Here is an 18,623-nt window from a genome sequence, read left to right on the forward strand (position 1 = left end):
TGTTTGTTTGAAAACAAAAACTCACCAAGCCCCACAACCCAGGAGGTAGGTACATATGATTACACCCACTTTATAGATGGGAAAAGCTGAGCCCAGAGAAGATGCATGACCCACCTATCAGTCAACAGTAGACCCAGGAGTGGAAAGGATGATGCTCTTCCCCCACAGCCCCCCTGCTCTATATACCTGGCCTCCTCCAAAGCCAGTAAGGGGAGCCCAGCTGATTCAGCTCATTCAAATGTTGGAGCTGGGAGGGAGAAAGAAAGCAGCTTTCATGAAGGTAGACACAAGAAGTTTTCCAAATGGCTGGTAGCTCTTGTCTGTCTGCTTCCCAACCAGGACAATCTGAGCCTGCGCCTCAGGTTCTGGGGGGACAAGGATGGGAGTCCTGCAGGCAGATCAAAGTGGGACCCTGCGAACCCATCAGGTGGGGTGAGGGGCACAGGCCACAGCCAGGCACCTGCCGGAGCTGCTGCTCCTCAGTCTCCCCCACCCCATCCTGGGGGAAGCCAGCAGCTGCTTTTTAACAGGGAGAATCCTGAGGCAGTGAGGCAGTCCCCATAACCTCTTTGGAAAGGAGGAAGGAAAGGGGAAAAAAAAAAAAAAAAAAAAAAACCTCTGGAAAGGGAGGCTACTGCCCTTGCATTCCTCCCAGGCCCAAAGGACAGAGTATCAGAGAGGAAGTGAGCAGAAGCAGATGGCAGAGTCCTCCTCTAACACCGCAGCACTCACTTAATCCCTCCCGCCCCGTGGGGACACCACCACTGTCTCCCAACAGCTCCAAGATTCCATCACTGTCCAGGGGGCCGTGGGTGGCACCACCCCAGCTCCAGGGTCTCCAGCATGACCTTGGGCGGAGGCAGGTTGGGGAACCCCTCATAGCGACACCCCAGGGCTGGCTGTCATGCGCAGGCTGGAGAGGGGATGGAGGGGATGAGCCTGGACACGACAAGCTAAGGCACAGTCCAGCCCCCCACACAGGGGTGTGCAAACCAGTTCTCAGGAAAGCAAAGGAAGACTGAGCACCCTCTCCCTGCTCCTCCCCAACCCTGGGGGAGGTGAGGAAGGGGTGACAGAGCTGAACAGGAAGCAGCCAGAAAACACAAGGGGCCCCCTCTTCTGAAGCAAGAGGATCCCTGAGGTGAAAGCAAGCCCTTGACCCCAGGGTGGAGGTGAACAACCCTGGGCCAGGGGAGAAGGTGTGATGGATGAGCAAGAGGCAAGGGAGGTGTGGGCGTGAATTCGCGGGAGGGGAGGATTTGAGGGAACAACACCTCAAGCAAGAGGATGCCACCTGCTGCCTCAGGGAAAGAAGAGCGGAGGGGAGGCAGGCTCAGGAGTTCCCAGGGGCGGCAATGGGCCGGCCATGCCAAGAAGGGGCAGCCAGGATGGGTGGGGCTGGGGTGGGCATCCCAGTGGCCAAGAGGTCCCGGACATAGGCTCTCCCATCTCTGCAGTCCTGTTTCCCCAAGGAGAAATGCTAGCAAAGGCATAGGTAGCACCCCAGTGCTCCAGGAAGGCGGGAGGCTCCCCAACACGAGCCCCTTAGAAACTCAGAGATCAGAGGAGCAGGCTAGGGGGGCCGGGACCCCAAGACCAGGGTGGCCAGCCCTAGTTGGGAGGGTTCACAGACTCCAAGAAGCAGGGGGGGTGACAGGGGTCTGGGGAGTGGGGATGGATCAGGGGCTGCCAGACACCCTGTGTGGGAGGGAGGGAAGCGCCTTACTAGAGGGACCTGGGGGGTCAGTATCCATCGGAGCCTCTCACTATCAGCACCCCTCCAGTAGCCTCCCACCCCGGATCCTGTACATAATCTTCTAGGCCACATCCACCACCAAAAGGGTTAGATCTCCACACTATTATTCATCTGTTAGGGCAGGCCTCATGATCCCCCCAAGCCTCTCTTAAAGAGAAAACTGGAGGAAAACCAAGGTATTGTTCATACAGGGTGAGGAGACTAAAGAAGACCCCATGTACCCCAGGTGTCAGGGGAACCGTCCTCCACACCACCCAGCCCTCCTTTCCTTTCCTGAACTTTCCACAAGCCCCCTCCCCTGGCCAGCCCCCATCCCTCGGGAGCCCTGGCTGGGAGGGAGCAGGCAGGCTGGGCAGGACCCCAGTTTCTCCCCAGGAAGACTACAGTTGGAGCCAAGCAGCAGGTGTCTCAGGCACGTGGGTTCACGGACATGGCTCAAGCATCAGTTCGTCATCAGCAAGTGAGGCCCAGGCTGCGGCTTGGCCCCCAGCAGGGGCTCACACTTTGGTTGGTGGTTTCTCTTCCGCCTTAGAGCCAGGCAGCCCATTCTCTGTGTTATCATTCCCTGAGGAACTCACGAGGCACTCCTTCCTGGAGAGGGAGAAAGGAGGAGAGGGAGCTGGTGAGCGGGTGAGGAGAGGGACCAGAGTAAGGGCTTGGCTGTGGACAGAAGCCTGGGCCCTGCGACCAGCCCCATGCCGACCCCATGGCCCTCTGTCAGGCAGAGGTGGCAAGAGGTCAAGTCACTGAACTCCTCTGGGCCTCAGTTTTCTCATCTATAAAATGGATATGACGATGACCTTCTTCATGGGGATGCTGTGAGGCATCACTAAGCACCTAGAACAGGGCCTGGCACGCAGAGAGGGCCCATAAGGCCCACTATCACCGAGTCATCCCAGCCTGGTGAAAGGCAAGGGCACCAGGCGCTGGTCCCAGGGATCAGTGCACAGGGGGAGCCAAACCAGGTTCATTCCCAGGCTGCGCCAACCCAGCAGGAAGGGTGCAGGCCAGCAGGCAGTATGGCAATGGCAAGGTCAAAGAGCTCCTTCCGCAGACCCCCTTCCTCTCTGAGCTGGCTGTGACCAGAGGGAGAAGAATGCTCACGCCAGTGGCGGTGCAGGCCGAGGTCTGGGCAGCAGGGAAGGCGGAGGTGGGCAGAGTGTGGTAGGATGGGAGATGGCAGCAGGAAGGGGAGATGGTTACTTGGGAAGACATCCCCACCTCCTGCTGGCAGCTGGACACGCTCCAGAGCGAGCATGTCCCACCCTACCCTCGCCCGCAGCACCCGGGCTGTGCAGAGCGCTCCAGGGAACCTCACAGCTACATCAGTTTGAGCTTGCTGCTTGGGAAAACTTTCAAGCCTGTTTCACGGCTGCTGTGGCTGAACTATCTCAGCCTCACCCCGGACTTGTGTAGCCGGCTTCGAGGCCTTCAGGAAGGACTTAACTATTTTGTCTTCATCCGTTTTGTTCTGCAAAATTTAGTCCGTAGCTCCAGCCTTTCAAGCTCCTCCTAGATCCCAGTTTTGTTCTCCAACATAGTCACTAGGTCCCTGAAAACTTGATATCATTCCTGGTGTAATTCAAATCTTAATAACAATGAATGAGCAGAAGCCTGTGGCATACCAGTAAAGACCTCTATGCAAATCGATCAATCGATTGATCAATCTACCTACATATCTCTATACTTAAGGTAGTCAACCCAGACAATTCCCGTCCACATCACTGTACTCCCAAGCACTCTATATTGCTTTTCTGAGGATCTGCTGGGTACCAAGCACGTTGTCAGACTAGGAGGCTGCCTGCTCTCAGAAAACTCACAGTCTTCCAGAGAACGTGACATTCAATGAGTAACCACAGTACGATGTGATAAGTGATAGGAGGAAGGGTTTACCAAAGAGGGATCCACATAGGAAGCCTCCTCCGAGGGGTCAGGGAGGGCTCTTTGGACAGGTCACAGAATTTGAGACCGACAAAGATGAGCAGGAAAGGAGAGAGGGGGAACTGCCCCACTAGTGGAAACCCTGAGATGTTGTCCAACACCTCCCTTCTGGGGAAGCCACCCCATCTCTGCTGTTCATGCAGGCTTTCCTCGCACTCAGAGGACCCCTCTCAAGTTTCCCTGTGGTCTGTCTCCCGCCTCCAGCCTCCCCCTGCCCTCCCTGTGCTCATCAAGGCCAGACCCCTTCTTCCAAAGCTTTCTGATCATGCCAGGCCCTGAAAGCCTTCATCAGCCCCTCTGAACCCAGGAAAAAAGCCAGTCTCAACCCAGACTCCCCAGTCCCCAGGGGTCTCCCGGCAATGCCCTGTGCAGGCTTGTTCTCTCCTTCCCCCTACCAATCCCAGTCTCTCGACTGACAAAACGCCTTGTTCTCCAGACACATGTCTCTTCCTAGACCCTGCCTCTGCTCTCAGCAGTTCAGGAACGACCTTCTCCTCACCCTCCCCAGGGCTTACATTACATCGTCTTGCAAGGCCTGCCACAAACATCCTTCAACCAAAAACCCTTCCCTAGTATTCCACCCTCTTTGGAACCCCTGGATCATTCTATAACATGTCTTTGCTGGCACCCATCCTCTCTACCTTGTCTCACATTGATTTGCATACACGCCCTGTCTTCTTTACTCACGGGCAGAATCTCATTCCTTCCAGAATTTCCTACAGCACCTGGCACAGTGCCTTGTACACGCTACTTCAGAAACAGCCATCACATGAAAGAAGGAATGAATGAACTCTGGATATACTCCCCGAATCAGGAGGATACAGTGACCGTGGTTAAAGCTTCGAAGCCAAACAAGCCAGGATGCAAACAGGTCTAACACTTTCAGGTCTAACACTTTCCAGCTGTGTGGCCTTGGGCAAGCTACATCACCACTCTGAGCCCCACCACGCTCGACTGTAAAATATAAAAATCGTGGCTATCACATAAATACCTAACACAGTACCTAACACGTGGTGGGCATTCAGTGAGTAACAAGAAGCATTACCGCCCGCAGCCATCTCCTGATTCACCAGTGCCCTGGCAGGAAAATGTCTGGCCTGCCTTGTTCTTGATGAGCCCATGGCAGCTCCCAAGGATCGCTATTTTCTTTTCTAGGTGCTCTTAAACCATGGGTTGAATAATCTGTTTTCCAGTTTTGCTAACCATCAGTAGCAAAACCAAAAAGAGAATTTGGTCTAACTCCATGCCCCTGGCCTCTCTTTCAAAATCTCCCAAACTCTGGCCACGACGCAAGGAGACAATCCAAGAATTCTCCATCTATCTCAGTCAGTGCCTCCCCTTCCCCACCACCCCCCCATGCCTTCCTGACTTCAGCTTCCTCCTCCTTGTTACCAGCACAACTTCTGCCCTTTCAAGCCTAATTCCCTCTCTCAACAAAGCAGAGTGAACAGGAACAGAAAGAGAGCAGCTCTCCCTTCCCGCTGGCATCTCCTTGCTGCTACCCCTCTCTCTGCTCCAATGTCTCCTCTCATCTTTCTTGCTGATAATACAACTTCCAGGGGCACCTGAGTGGCTCCGTCAGTTAAACACCTGCCTTTGGCTCAGGTCATGATCTCGGGATCCTGGGATCGAGCCCCGCATGGGGTTCCCTGCTCAGTGGAGAGTCTGCTTCTCCCTCTCTCTGCCCCTTCCCCTCATTCATGCTTGTGTTCTCTCTCCCTCTCTCACTCTATTTCTCTCTCTCTCTCTCTCAAGTAAATAAATAAAATTTAAAAAAAAATACAATTTCCAAATGCCTTTTTACATTCACTCCTGCTTCTCTGGAGCCTGACATAGTTCTGGCAATTCTGGACCTGGAGCTCATACCCTCTCTACCTCCTTGTTTTCCCTCCCCTTCTCCTTAACTTGTTTATCTCAAACCTGAGCTCACCCTGAGGCTTCTGGGGAGGCCCTATCAGCCTTTGTGGGGGGTTTTTTTAGTCTCCCCCATGTGAACTTCCAGAGTCTCACAGTAAGACTCCGATCTCTCTAGAAGGGTCTTCCCATTTTAGAGTTTCTATACATGGAATCTTGGCTTTTCTCTGATGGAAAAAAACAAGGCATCTAAATCCTTTAGTAGGACTTAGGTTGGGGAGGTACAAATGGAAAGAGAGATGTTTAATGGGATGCATGAGGAAGCCGGATAAGGAAGAGTAAGTTCATGTACTCAGGGAACCCATTGTGCTCAATAAATATGTACTAGGAGGGACAGGAAGAGGGGCTGGGAGACAGCAAAGAGTAGTGGGAGTGGGAAGAGAGGACGTGACGAGGGGACAGATGGAAGGATGAAGGCGGACGGGGGCAGATGACGGTGGAATGAGACGACGCTGGGAACACCCACAACACAAGACAGGAGTGGGTGGTGGGCCAGTGGGAGGACAGGAGCGTGCAATGGAGTCAACTCACTTCTTCTCCTGAGTCTTCTTGATGATGAAGGCAATGAACTTCTTGACCAGCAGGATGAGGATGAGGAGCCCGATGACCCCACCCACGACGCCCAGGATGATGAGGGTCACCGTGTTGTCCACTTCTTCCACTGTATGGCCAGATCAGGGAGAGAAGGGGGCAGGTGAGGGGAGCAGGAGTCATCTGGAGCCCAGCACGATGGCAGCCCGATGACTACACCCCTCCAACCCTGGCATCTGGGATGCACCCACCCCCACAGGAAACAGAAGCAGGAACATGGCGTCTACCCGGCTAAGGCACAACCCCTCACACACATACTCTCCCATGGACACACACACGGTTCTGGAATAATTCACACTCAGGGCGCACCGTGGTTTGACTTGGCCCCCAAAACTGCCACATTAAACCTGTCATTGTCTCTTTCTGGACCTCCTTCGTCCACACAGGAAAAATCAAGAATCTCCCTGAAACAACTTTTACGTGGCTGGAAGACTTTGGGGTTAGGGCGTCTGGATTTTAACTTCAGGGTCTCAGTAGTCATTAACAGGCTGGTAACTCTGAGCTGGCCACGTTAGCCCTCTTCCTCAGTTTCCTCATCTGAAAACTGAACTCGTGACCTCTGGAACCTGCTCCGTCTCCCCACCTCCATTGAGAAAACTCCATCCTTCCCACTGTTCTGACCAAAATCCTTGGAGTCATCCTTGACCCCTCCCTTCTCCGAACCCCACATTCAATCCCCCTGAGAATCCTAACAGACTTAACTTAAAAATTCCAGAATCCAGGGGCACCTGGGATGCTCAGTCGTTAAGCATCCGCCTTCAGTTCAGGTCATGATTCCAGGGTTCTGGAATCGATCCCGGCATTGGGCTCCCTGCTCTGCAAGAAGCCTGTTTCTCCCTCTCCCACTCCCCCTGCTTGTGTTCCCTCTCTCATTTTGTCTTTCTCTGTTAAATAAATAAATAAAATATTTTTTTAAAAAATTCCAGAATCTGATCTCTCAATACCACATTGGCTCAAGACATCCGGCCTAGACATTTGTAGGGGCCTCTTAACCAGACTCCTTACTTCATTGTCTATTCTTGGCCCCACAGAGAGCTTGTTCTAGGTTAACTCATCTGCTCAGAGCTCTTCAATGGCTCCCATCTCATGCAGGCTTACAAGGCTCCACATAACATGGCTTAACTTGACTCATTTCTTGCTATTTGCCCTGCTCCAGCCACATTGGCCTCATTGATGTTCAAGTATAGGCCTCAGGGCCTTTGCACTTGCTGTTCCTTCTGCCTGGACTATCTTCCCAAAGACATCCTCATTGGTCCCTCAAAGGTCCTTATGCTGTGTCACCTTTTCCGTGAGGCCTTCCCTGGTGACCCTGCTAGCACCCCATCTCTCCCTCCCCATTTTGCTTTTTCCCTACAACACCAGCCATGCTCCCTCATACAACACCATTTTCTTCTTATTTTGTTTACTACATATCTCCCCTGACTAGATGGAAATTCCATAAAGGCAGAAACTTGTCTACCTTGTTCATGCCACAGTAGGTGCCACATAAGTCGTTGCCCAACAGATATTTATTGACTAGATGAATGAAGGAATCTATAAAAAGGAAGATCCCTTCAAAGGGACATGGGAGGGACAAAGATGCAAAGGTAATGGACAGCACCAAACTCAGTGTTCAAGATCCTCCATAAATTTATCCTTCATAAATGTTGGTTCCCTTCCCCTCCTCTTCCCTCCCGCAAAGGCTGAGCACAAGCAAGACAACATCCAGACCGACGAAAGGATGAGATGATGCCATACGCAGCCTTGACTCCAACAGCTCTAGGCTCAGAGAGAGCTGCCTGGAAGGCCTCTGGCTCTGCCCTTGGCACAGTCAACAGTGAACCCATGGGCATCTCTCTCTCTCCAAGCACCTCACTTCATCCAGGAGAGCAGTGAGTTCCCAGGCACCCAAGAAATGCAGCACAAACAGGTTTCTTCCCTTTTTCTCTACTTCTGTGCCCCCTTCACCTTCCAGGCTCCCCATCCATGAAGCCCAGCATAACCCCACCAGCCCCTTCTCTAACCACCTCTAGTGTCGGTGGTCATGTGACCAGCTGGCTGCTCCTCACAGGCTTCCTCCCTGTCCCCCTGCCCCACCTGTGGCAGACTGCGGTCCTCAGCTGTGGTTCCGCCTCCAGAGGGGAGCAGTGACTCAGTCTCAGTTGCCTGTGGCTCTACATGCTCTGTCCCTCGGTCTGTCCTCTGTTGACCCATTTTCTGTCTTACCCTGGACTATAGTCCTTTCTCAAGGAAGAACACTGGGGATTATTCATGTCCCTTTTGTTCTGATGCCTGGCGTTCGATTAACAGTTGCTAGGGGCGTACACAAGAGCAGTAATCATCAGCTCACACAGAGAACTTTCCCACCACGAACCATCCTATATCCCATCCCTGCTTCTCACGAGCATCCTAGGATGGGGCAGAATTTGCAGGTGAGGAAAACCAGGCCCTGAGGGGCGAAGTCTTTATCATAAGCTATTCAGGGGCAGACTAGGTATTAGAGCCAGGTTATCTGAGCTTCCAGAAGTGACTCCAGTAACTTTCAAAAGCGTAAAGCAAAAGAAAACACCAAGGTGGTCCATTTTGCCATTTGACTGAAATGCCCTTTGACCCCACTGAGTGGGGCTCCCCGCCATGCTTCCCATCCCACTGCCCTCATCCCAGCCCCCACCGCTTACGTTTATCAACGACTTGGAGGAAGATGGTAGCCTGGTGCTGAAAATTATTCTCCTTGGGGTTCTGCACATGACAGGTGTATTTGCCTGTGTCGCTGAATTCCAGGTTCCTCAGCAGAATGGAAATGTTGTTCATCTTCTCCTTAGTGGAACCCTCCAGAGTGATGCGATCATCACTTTTGAACTTCACCTTGGGGTCAGACTTCTCGTTCTTTACCGTCCCGTCTATGAGCTAGGGGAGGAAGGGGGTGGGGAAGAGGGGGCTCAGAAAGAATCGGGGTCCTCAAGAGTCACCGCATCATTCCAGCCCGTTCCTTGGGTGCCTCACTGTGTCTTGAGAGAGCCTACAGCCAGAGGTGCTCCCCCCACTTGGTTTCCTTCCAATACCGATAGCGCTGCCTGTCTAACCTGAATTTCACTTGCTTCAAGCTAAACCCATTTTCTGTCATTAAGATCTCCCTGGAACGCAGCACAGCTTTTATCTCTTTCTTCATAAAAGCCTTTTACGTAATGGCTCTGGCAATTACCACTCTTATTTCCCTCTGTCACCACCACCGTCCACAGGTTTTGCTGATGACTTGTACCCTGTCCATCTGAATTCTGGCTCTCCATCAATATTTGGGTCAATCCTACAGCACTGTCCATCAGCGGCCCTGAGCCCAGTGTTTCATTACATCCAGAGTTGGTCTCTTGTGGCCTCCTTATGCACACTTCGGGTCCCCTACGAGACTGCACAGTGAGTACTCACTAAACACCTGCGGGCTGGTCCATCTCCACCGCCAGCCCACAGCCCTGCCGGTGCACCCTCAGAAGACCTTTCTCTTCCCTAGCCGCCCCTCCGTTCTTTCTAGGTCCAGTTACCCAGCCCTTCTCACATTTGGACTCTTCTCATTTCCTCTCTCCAAGCCTTCCAAAGGTCTTTCTCTCTCCTGTCTTTTAAATTGAATTATTTTTACACAAACTATCCAAGTTTCGGGCATTTCTTCAGACCAGACAAAGGACTCTAGCCAAGAACTACAACAAACCCAAATTCTGGCAACACCATCTAAGCGTCCTTTCCACTTAGATCCTTCTGGACAGGCTCTGGAAAGAATGCTAGGAGAAAGGATGACAATAGGTGGATTCTGGGGACCATCACAGTGAGGTCAGTCCAGAAGGGACCAGAACAGGGGAAAGGAAGGCAGGGGTGAGGTGATAGGGAAGGGAGGAGTGTCTGAGATGTCCTGTCCCTTCCCCTACTACTTACAATCCTGTAGGTATCACTGATGTTGTAGGACCACCAGAAGTGGAGGTCTTGAAAGCCAAAGCAGCTGGAGAAGGTGCAGGGTAGCAGGATCTCTGTGCCATTGACAGCGTAGATGGTGGTGGCCTTTCCCACAGACACCTCCAGCGACAAGGACACCGGGAGCAGGAAGAGACCTGTGTGACAGGCACCACCTCTCTTAAGAAAACCTCACTGGAATCTCCAGCCTGGAGCTCTGGAAGAGGACACTCAGGCAGGGAGGAGTGGCCAGGCCAGGCAGGGAGGTCGCTGTCGCCCTGTGTATCAACTTCCGGAGGATGGTTCTCTTTACCTCAGTTAACACTGCCTGAGCCACCTGCCCTCATTCATCTCTCCCCCTCGGCCTGGGCCAGGGAGCTGCCCGTGTGGCACCCGGAATGACCACCAGAGGTCGCCCCAACCCAGGAAAACGAGGCCCTTGCCGCGAGGCCGCGCCCCTACCCTGCGGGCGCAGTCCCCGCAAGTGCCATCCCCGCACCACCCCGTGCGCGGGACGGGCTCCACCTGTTTGCCGTGGGAGTTTCGCATAGGACGGTGCGCTGCCCCCTGGTTACATTTCCCGGATGGGGAGTGGGGCGGGGCCCGGGGCAGGAGAAGAGCGGAGGGGGCGTGCCGGAGCCTAGTCCCTCGCGGAGAAGAGAAAATGGCCAAACGCATCCCGCGACACTGCCCCGCCGCCTCTCATCCGCGAGCCCTGGACACGCTCACCGGCGCCAACAGGCGGAGAGGCAGAGGGCCACCTCCCGCCCCAGCGTGCTTGGCCGGCGGGGTCCCACACCCTCGGACCACGGGTCGGGACCCCGGGAACAGGAGGGAGCCGGCCCAGGCGGGGAAGGGACTGGGCCGCACCGGGTGGCGGCGAGCGAGCGCGCGGAACGCGATCCCAGAAGAGAGTGGGAGGGAGGGCGGGAGACACCGCTGGAGGCCGATTCCCGACCCCAGGGATGCTGGAGCCGGGGCGGCTTGGAGAGGGTGCAGGACCGCTGGTCCCTCCGGACCCGCCCCCACACACACCCCCGCCGCTGGGGCGAGTGGAAACCATTAGTCTCCACTCTTGGCCTTTGGGACTCCCCCCTCATGAGTCCTTGTAAAGGGCCCTGGCCCTCCTGTCCTACAGAGTCCTGGAGGAGGCCCAAGGGGAGGGGCGTCAGAATAAGATGCCTAGGTGGTGTCCTGGCCACGACGTGAAAGGGGCACCTGAGGTCTCAGAGACAGTCCTAGTCGGGTTCCCAGGGACCCCCCCTTTCTGGGCCCAGAACCTTGCTACGAGCTGCCAGCGGGTATTGCCTTCCCAACCCACACCAGTAAGATGGGTATCACTAATCCTACATTTACAGATGGGAAAGGCGAGGCTCAGAAGAGCAAAGTCTTGCCCAAAGTTGTACAACTTCTAGGGATTCTTGAAGTCTGAGCCCAGGTCTGACCTAAGAGCTCGTGGGCAGTTGAGGGGAGCCATACAGCTGGACTAATTCCTGTCCCAAAGTTTGCCCAATGTTTCCTCCCAGACCACACCTTCTCTCAGCTACTTCGATCCTACAACGCCACTCTTTGAGGCCCCAGACTGATCTGTTACTCTCACTGCCTGCTGGAGACACAGGACCACAAGGCCCCACATGGGAGGATACCTGGTTGTGGTGACCAGGTGTACTGGCCGGGCCCCCTGAAACCCTCTGTTGTCCCAGGTCCATCCCCAGAATTGGTGTTGTTCCCAAGAGAGCCAGGGTCGTCTTTGTTTTAAAGGTCAACAACCTTGCTCTTTCGAGCCCATCCTCACTCCTAAAGAAGGACCTCCTTTGTCTACCTTGATCCCCCATGGCCCCTATCCAGCTTTCCCTTGCTTTTCTCCTCTAAGCAATGCTTTTTAAATGACAGAGAAGGCTTGAAGAGAGCTGGCTGCCCTGTTCCTTGCCCTTGGGGCTCCTCTGACCTTCTTCGCATCACCCTAGCTTCTGAAGGCAAAGGGGAGCGTTCTTACCTCCAAAGGCCAAAAAGAACCCCAGGGGTGCAGTGACCCATCGTGATCCCTGCCACTGTCGATAATAGCTGTGCCCATTTGATCCTCAACCCCATCCTATGAGGGACATACTAGCATAGGTCCCGCTTACAGAGGAGACAACAAAGCACAGAGAGGTTAAGTGACTTACCTAAGGTCAACAAGAAACATTTCTAGCATTCCAAAGCCCCAAAGGGGGGGGGGATCCTTTCTTACATCCTAATATAGCGGGACTTGCCCACCAAGGTTCCCATCAGTGCTGAGAAGTTAGCCCTCCTTCTTTGATCGGCTCTTAGGTGCCAGGAAGTGTTCTAGAGCAGTGGCTTTTCCAATTTGAGGGAACATCAGATCACCTGGAGGACACCAAAGAGCTTGGCCCTCCCTCTGGAGTTTCTGATTCAATAGATCTAGTGACTGAAAACTTGCATTTCTAAATGACTCCAGGGACTGCTGGGATCAGGGATAATAACTCGAGAACTACTGTGATAGAGGGTTTCTACATAGGAACGCCAACTTTTATTAGAACACCAAAAAATAGGTAGACTTTTTCTCATCTTACAGATTAGATGAAATTGAGGCTCCGAGAGGTTAAGTGACTGGCCCAGGGCCACAGAGTAAATGGTGAATTGGGGGCTGGGCATTTCCTCTAAGAAAGGACAGGCATTTTATATACATTGTCTCATTTAATCCTTATACTAATCCTGTGTGGTCATTATTTTTATCCTCAGTATGCAAAATGAAGAAACAGGCTCAGAGACATGAACTTGCTCAAGGCCACACCCCCAATGAGGGGAATAAGAGGTACTGACACTGTCAAGGCTACCTCTGCTTAGCGCGCAAGGCTTTCTTTCTACCTCTGCTCCTGCTCTGCGGCACACCTCCCCAGGAGGTCGGGGACAGAGACCAGACAGGAGAGTCAGCCCTCCAGCCCAGATGACGTAGGAGAACCCAGCTCTGCTTCCCATCTCCAATCTTCTTCCAAACCAAGGAAGAGAATACGGAGCTATGACAGCAAAGCCCCCAGGAGACTCTTCCTGATAACTACAGACCTCCCTCGGGGCCTGAGCTCCAAGGAGAACCACAGCTCCAGCCTCCAGTGCTCCCTGAAACCCCTTGCCCAGGAACCTGGATCCTGGGGAAGATGGGGGAACTCAAGTCAGATGTCAGATCACCTCCCCAACCCCAGCCAGAATAGGATCTCCAAGAGTACCAAAAATACACATCCAAAGTAAAATCTTTCAAACTGCTTTGAATAGGTAGAAGCAAAAAAAAAAAAAAAAAAAGCAAAAGAACAGTCCAGAACAGAGGACAGACTATTTCTTTAAGGTCTAGCTCATGACAATGCACATTTCTGCCTGATTAGTGTGTGCCTGTGTGAATGACTTAAGTAAAATCCTCTGGACTGCCACAGTGAAACACTGCCATTCTCCCCACAGCCTGGAGGGGACAAAGGAAAGGCACAGAGGCTTTCACAGATAAGTCCAGAGCCCTGTCCAAGGGAAGGCATCAGAGAAGGTGGGCAGGGCTGGCCTCTGCACCACACATCCTCCCAGCAATCTGGAAGCCCTGCCCCGCAATGTCTGAGAGGCTCCTGCTTAGGAAAGCCCCAGGGGCCTGTCTCCCTCCCTCCCCAGGGTGCTCTCTCCCGTGTGAAGCTGTGCTAGGGGGACAGAGGGAGCAAGGCCAGAGTGTTGATCTACTGGAGACCCCCAGAGAAGAGCTTCAGTAGGATGGCCAGGCCAGGAGCGGGGTGGGGGGTGGTCAGCAGGTGCAAGGCAGGCCCTGCTCCGCCTGCTGGCCTGCTGACCTTGAGAAAGTCAGGGATGCCACATCCAGCACGCAGGCCCCCAAACTAGGACAACTAGGACGGTTGTCTTTCCTATCTTCTGAGCTTGGTGTGAAGCCAAAACACAAGCTTACAAAACACAGGAAGGGCTTCAGTGAGTCCATCCCCCCTGACCCAGGCACCCTGCTGGTAGAGGAGGATGGTGTTCGGATGGAGGGAGGGAGCAGGTCTGGCCTTCATCCCAGGTCTGGAAGTAACCAGGGCCCCCCTCGCTTAGTAACCAGTGTCTGCTGAGTTTGTCTCCAAGCCATTCACACTGTTTTGTACTCGCCCCCTGTACCACCTCATGGAGTAAATACGCTGCTTAGAATTTCAGCTGTTGAGAATTTCAGTGTGTGTACATGTGTATCTGGGATTGGGGGCCTCTCTCTGACATCGTGGGACCGATGGGCAAGTCCCCATGATCCTGTAGCTTTCCACCCTGAGCGCCAAAGCTTTGCCTTTGCTCACTAAAAGGCCCTAAGCAGCAAGCTCATGCCTCTCTGAAGCCTTCGGTCCCTCCCATCCTCACCTGGGTACTACGGGGCTCTGTAGGAGGATTGACTCGGGACTCCAAGGTTCCACTAAATAAGGCAATAAAAGTACTCGGTGCATGCAAATCTTATTAAATACTCCCACCAGCCAGTCTTCAGGCCCCCAGCAGACATTCCAAGGCAAATGCCAAGGCAGGAAATGGTCTGCCATCTTTTCCCACATCCAAGGATCTGTCACGGGGACACACACGCGCGCGCACACACACACACACATACACACGGCCCGAGGGCAGGGAGAAAAGAGGGGCAAGGTGGCCTGGACTCTAAGTTTAGCTCCAAGGCTTTGCCTGGCATGGCAGGCGGAAACAGGCTGACTGTAATAAGGAAGCTGATACTCTGGGGCCCTAGGGGAGTCAGACAGGCTCCAAGTTAGAGCTGAGAGGCAGAAAGTGGGCCGAGGCAGCAGGACAAGACCCCCCCCTGGGGGTCGGGCTCTGGGGGCTGTGGGAGGCAGGGCTGGGCCAACCAAGGCCCCTGGGCCCAGAGACAAAGGAAAGATCTTAGCTCCCTCTCCCTAGGCAACCTGCATACTTCCTGCCTACCCCCAGGAGCTTCGAGGAGACAGAAGCAGGGCCCTCAGAGACCACTGGATGCTCAACAAAACCAGCTTTGCCAACAAGCCCAAACGGTGTGCTTCTCCTTCCTCTTGCTGGGCTGCAGAATGCGGAATGCTCGCCTAGGCTTGTGCGGGGATCCCCACACTCAGCAAGAGGGCGAAGTCTGAGAATCTATGCTGGGGTCTACATTTCACACAGAACCCAGGTGGGGTGGACAGGCCAAAGGGCTTTGGGATACCCCATAAGGCAGCATCTCCAGAAAAAAACAGTCACCAGGGCCAGATTCAAACCTGGTACATTCTCCCCCACCCCACCCCACACGCCCCCACCAGTTTTCCCGTTTCCCGCCCTCTTCTGCGTTAACTCCTTACCTCCCCTTCCCTTTCCTTTTCTCTGAGCGGGTCTGAGCACCCTCTCCTTAATTGTGTTCTCATTAAACAAGCCCTTAATAAATACATACCAAGGGAAAGAGGGTTGTGCAACATAGCGCCCTCACAAGTGATAATTAAACACAGAACACAGCAATTAAGCAAATGAGGGAACAAGGAAGGGGTGGGCAGGACAGATATATTACCAGTTACAAGCTCGGGAAGGGACTGGCACCCACGGAAACCCCAGCTGCAATGATGCAGCTTGGGAAACTCTTCCTCCACTGAAGAGGAGGACGTCTTGTGAGGTTAGGAGAAATCTGTAGGATCAGTCTGTGAGACTGAGCTCAACATGAAGCCAGGGGTCTGGGCGGGGGAGGGCGAAGGACTCCTGGGAGGCTAATGCTCCGTGCCCAGTCTCCACAGTCGTCTGGGCCCCCAGGCCTCCATCCCTGCATGCCTCCCGCTTCCCTCGGCTCATCTGCACAGTCCTGCTGACCTTCCCTCTCAGCCAACTTTGGTCAACTAGGAGGCAAGTTGAGCTAACAGAGCCCAGGAGACCTAGATTCTAGCCCACGTGACCATCAGTTGGCCCTGTTGGGCGAGCCTCCTTCCCCCCTCTGGACCCTGGTTTCCTCATCCTTTGAGGAGCTCTGTGATATGGTTTCCACACTTCCTGCAGTGGGCTGTCCAGTTGCTTCTGCTCTCCCCGGGCCAGACTGAGGGCAAGGACGGTGTCTGGGTCCCAAGCTCAAAGCAATGCCCCCTGGGTGGGCTCAGCAGTGGCCGCCTGGATGAGGTCCAAAGTGGGCCCCTGGTGGTATTCGCTCTGCAAACCAGAGGGGCAGGGAGCAGTAGGCAGGACCAGTTTTAGGGCCTGTAAGTCTCCCACCTGAAAATCACTCTGCTTTCTCCTGGGCTCCCAGAGGATAGCTCAGGGCCTCACCCAAACCTGCTCCAATGAGCTCCTGCTCCTACCTAGTTTACCCAGCGGAACGGTCCTTGGAAGAAGTGGGGACTTCCCCCTGGAGAAAAGTACTGAGACTTTGCCCACAGTCCTCCCCCAGTGTGTGGTGTGGTGTGGTTTCCCCCGTTGTGGTTCTATGAATATTCCAGTGGCCCAGGCACTGGCATCCCACCACCCAGCTGGGCCAGAGGTGTTGGTAAGTGGGCTGGATTAACAACCACATGCATGTGAAGTCCCCAGTGACCCCCTTACCCCAGCTGTGGTCACCGTGAGAACTGGAGCTGATCAGAAATGGGATGGGGGGAGTGGGGTGTGCAGCAGCACGGTGCCCACCCCCCCGAAAGAGACGTCTTAGACCTCATGGAGACCAACCTCATTAGGGCCACGGTGAAACCAGCACACATCTGTGCCAAAGGGGCAGGAGAAAACACCAGCGTCTTCTCTCTAGCTGGGGGCATGCAATGAAATCAGTGGCCCGTGAGTGAGAGAAATACTCTCTCTCCTTCCAGGACCATGTGCCAACATGCAGGTCTGCAGACGGTTTATTTACATTTGCGGAAACAGCAACGACTGCCCTTAAAAGCTGGGTCTCCCTGTTTTCAGCACAAATGCCTACATCATGCGCCCAGTCCAGAGAGGGGAGCTGCCAAAAGCCAAATCTGACAAGTATAAACAGGAAGAGGTCCAGGTGCCAGAGATGGAGTCAGTTTACGTCGAAATCCAGCTACAGTTTTACAAGGAGATTATATTCTGGACCAACCTCATTCTCTAATCTCTTGGAGTTCGCCACTCGAAACGATCATGTCCATATTAATAGATATTAAGACTCTGTTCCTTCTGTGGCCTCTGGCTCTAGCTCCTCAGTCTTCACATTCACCCCCAAAACCAAGAGCTGAGAGCAGATTAAACAGGTTCTCCCTGTGGGATCTCTTCCTAAGAAGAGAGACAAGATCCTTCCTAAAAGGGGGCTTGAATGATCCTCCAAGTCCCTCCAACCCTCTCCAGTTCTTGGTGTGGAGCCTCAGGGAAGACAGTGGGCACTGAAGGAGATAGAGGGCAGAGGAGACAAAGAGAAAAAGGGCCAGGAGAAAGGGGAGCCCCCCTCCGCCCCTGAGTTCCCCTCTCCACCCCCTCCAATTGGTGCATGCCTGATGCCTGGGCAACAAGCCTCCAAGTTGCAAACAGCTCTGGGCAGGGGTAGAAAGCACCATCCCAACGATCACACGTGCACCCCCCTGGCATCCCCCTACCCCCAACCCAGGGCACAGACACCCTCGCCTAGCACCCCTAAACCTCGGAACCCGGGAGACCCGTACTGCAGCCCCGAGAGGCAGCTCCGGAAGCCTGGAGCTGAAGGCACCAGAGACAGCAAAGAACTAATCACGGGGCTGGCCGCTGGGGCGGGGGACACGCACGGTCCTCAGGGGGCACAGCCGTCCGAGCAGGGCGGCGGGCAAGAAACTGGTGGCAGCAGGGCTTATTCCGTACCACGCCACGCTCCAAAGCCCACCCGGGTCCGAGGCACTTCTCTTCCAAGTGTCTCCTCCCCGGGGAGAAGAGGGTGGAGAAAGAGAAGGGATCAAGCCGGGGCTGCCTTACCCAAAAGCCCAGTGCCCAGCCATCTCGCCCGGGCTGCGCCTCTGTCCCCGGCCCCGGGCATCTTCGTGTGGTCTCCGGAGCGCGCCGGGGGCGCGGGGACGAGATACAGGGCACAGCCGCTCGCAGCCGGCGGTCTGCAGTGGGCCGCGAAGCCGCCGGCAGCTCTGCGCCGCCCGCCGGGGCTCGCGGAAAGTTAGCGGAGAGAGCGCAAGAGCTGGGGGAGGGAGGGAGAGGAGGAGCCGGCTCCCGGAGCTGCTGCTGAGGGCAGCGGCAGGAGAAGGAGGAGCAAGGGGAGGAGGACGGCGACGAGCTCGAGGACCGCTGAGCGGGCGCAGAGGAGAGCGGCGCTGCGCCTCTGCTCTGGAAGCGCTCCAGCCGCAGGAGGGGCGGTGGCCGCCACGGAGCCCGGGGCGCTCCCGCCCGTTGCGCACCCGGCCCGGCGCGCCCTACCTCGCCACCCGGGAGCCCCGGGAGCATGCCGGGCACCCCACTCCCTCACCATCTCGGGCTGGGCGGCTGCGGCTTGGCACTGCAGAGCCACCCGCAGCCGCCCGCATCGTTCCCGGCGCTGAGCTGCCAATTAGGAGGATAGTTTTGGGGGGAGTAGATAGGGAGCTCTTGG

The 18,623-nt window shown here is 54.8% G+C and overlaps 1 protein-coding gene across 1 annotated transcript; it reads right to left on the bottom strand.

The window, feature by feature from the left end:
* Positions 1-10: 10 nt before the first annotated feature.
* Positions 11-18,352, bottom strand: SCN4B (sodium voltage-gated channel beta subunit 4). The gene is made up of 5 exons (XM_032358925.1): positions 18,002-18,352; positions 10,103-10,275; positions 8,860-9,088; positions 6,143-6,272; positions 11-2,347 (listed from the first exon to the last, which is right to left on the bottom strand). Exons 1-5 carry the CDS (start codon positions 18,060-18,062, stop codon positions 2,254-2,256), a joined length of 687 nt encoding a protein of 228 aa, XP_032214816.1. The 5' UTR covers positions 18,063-18,352; the 3' UTR covers positions 11-2,253.
* Positions 18,353-18,623: the final 271 nt, after the last annotated feature.

This window comes from Mustela erminea, chromosome 9, assembly GCF_009829155.1.
Source record: "Mustela erminea isolate mMusErm1 chromosome 9, mMusErm1.Pri, whole genome shotgun sequence".
In the NCBI taxonomy this organism is placed as follows: Eukaryota; Metazoa; Chordata; class Mammalia; order Carnivora; family Mustelidae; genus Mustela; species Mustela erminea.

Coding starts and splice junctions, on each gene's coding strand:
- SCN4B (XM_032358925.1), bottom strand. CDS start 18,062: ATGCCCGGGGCCGGGGACAGAGGCGCAGCCCGGGCGAGATGGCTGGGC. Junction 10,276..18,001: donor GCTGGGCACTGGGCTTTTGG/GTAAGGCAGCCC, acceptor CCTGTCACACAG/GTCTCTTCCTGCTCCCGGTG. Junction 9,089..10,102: donor TCAGTGATACCTACAGGATT/GTAAGTAGTAGG, acceptor TTCCTCCCCTAG/CTCATAGACGGGACGGTAAA.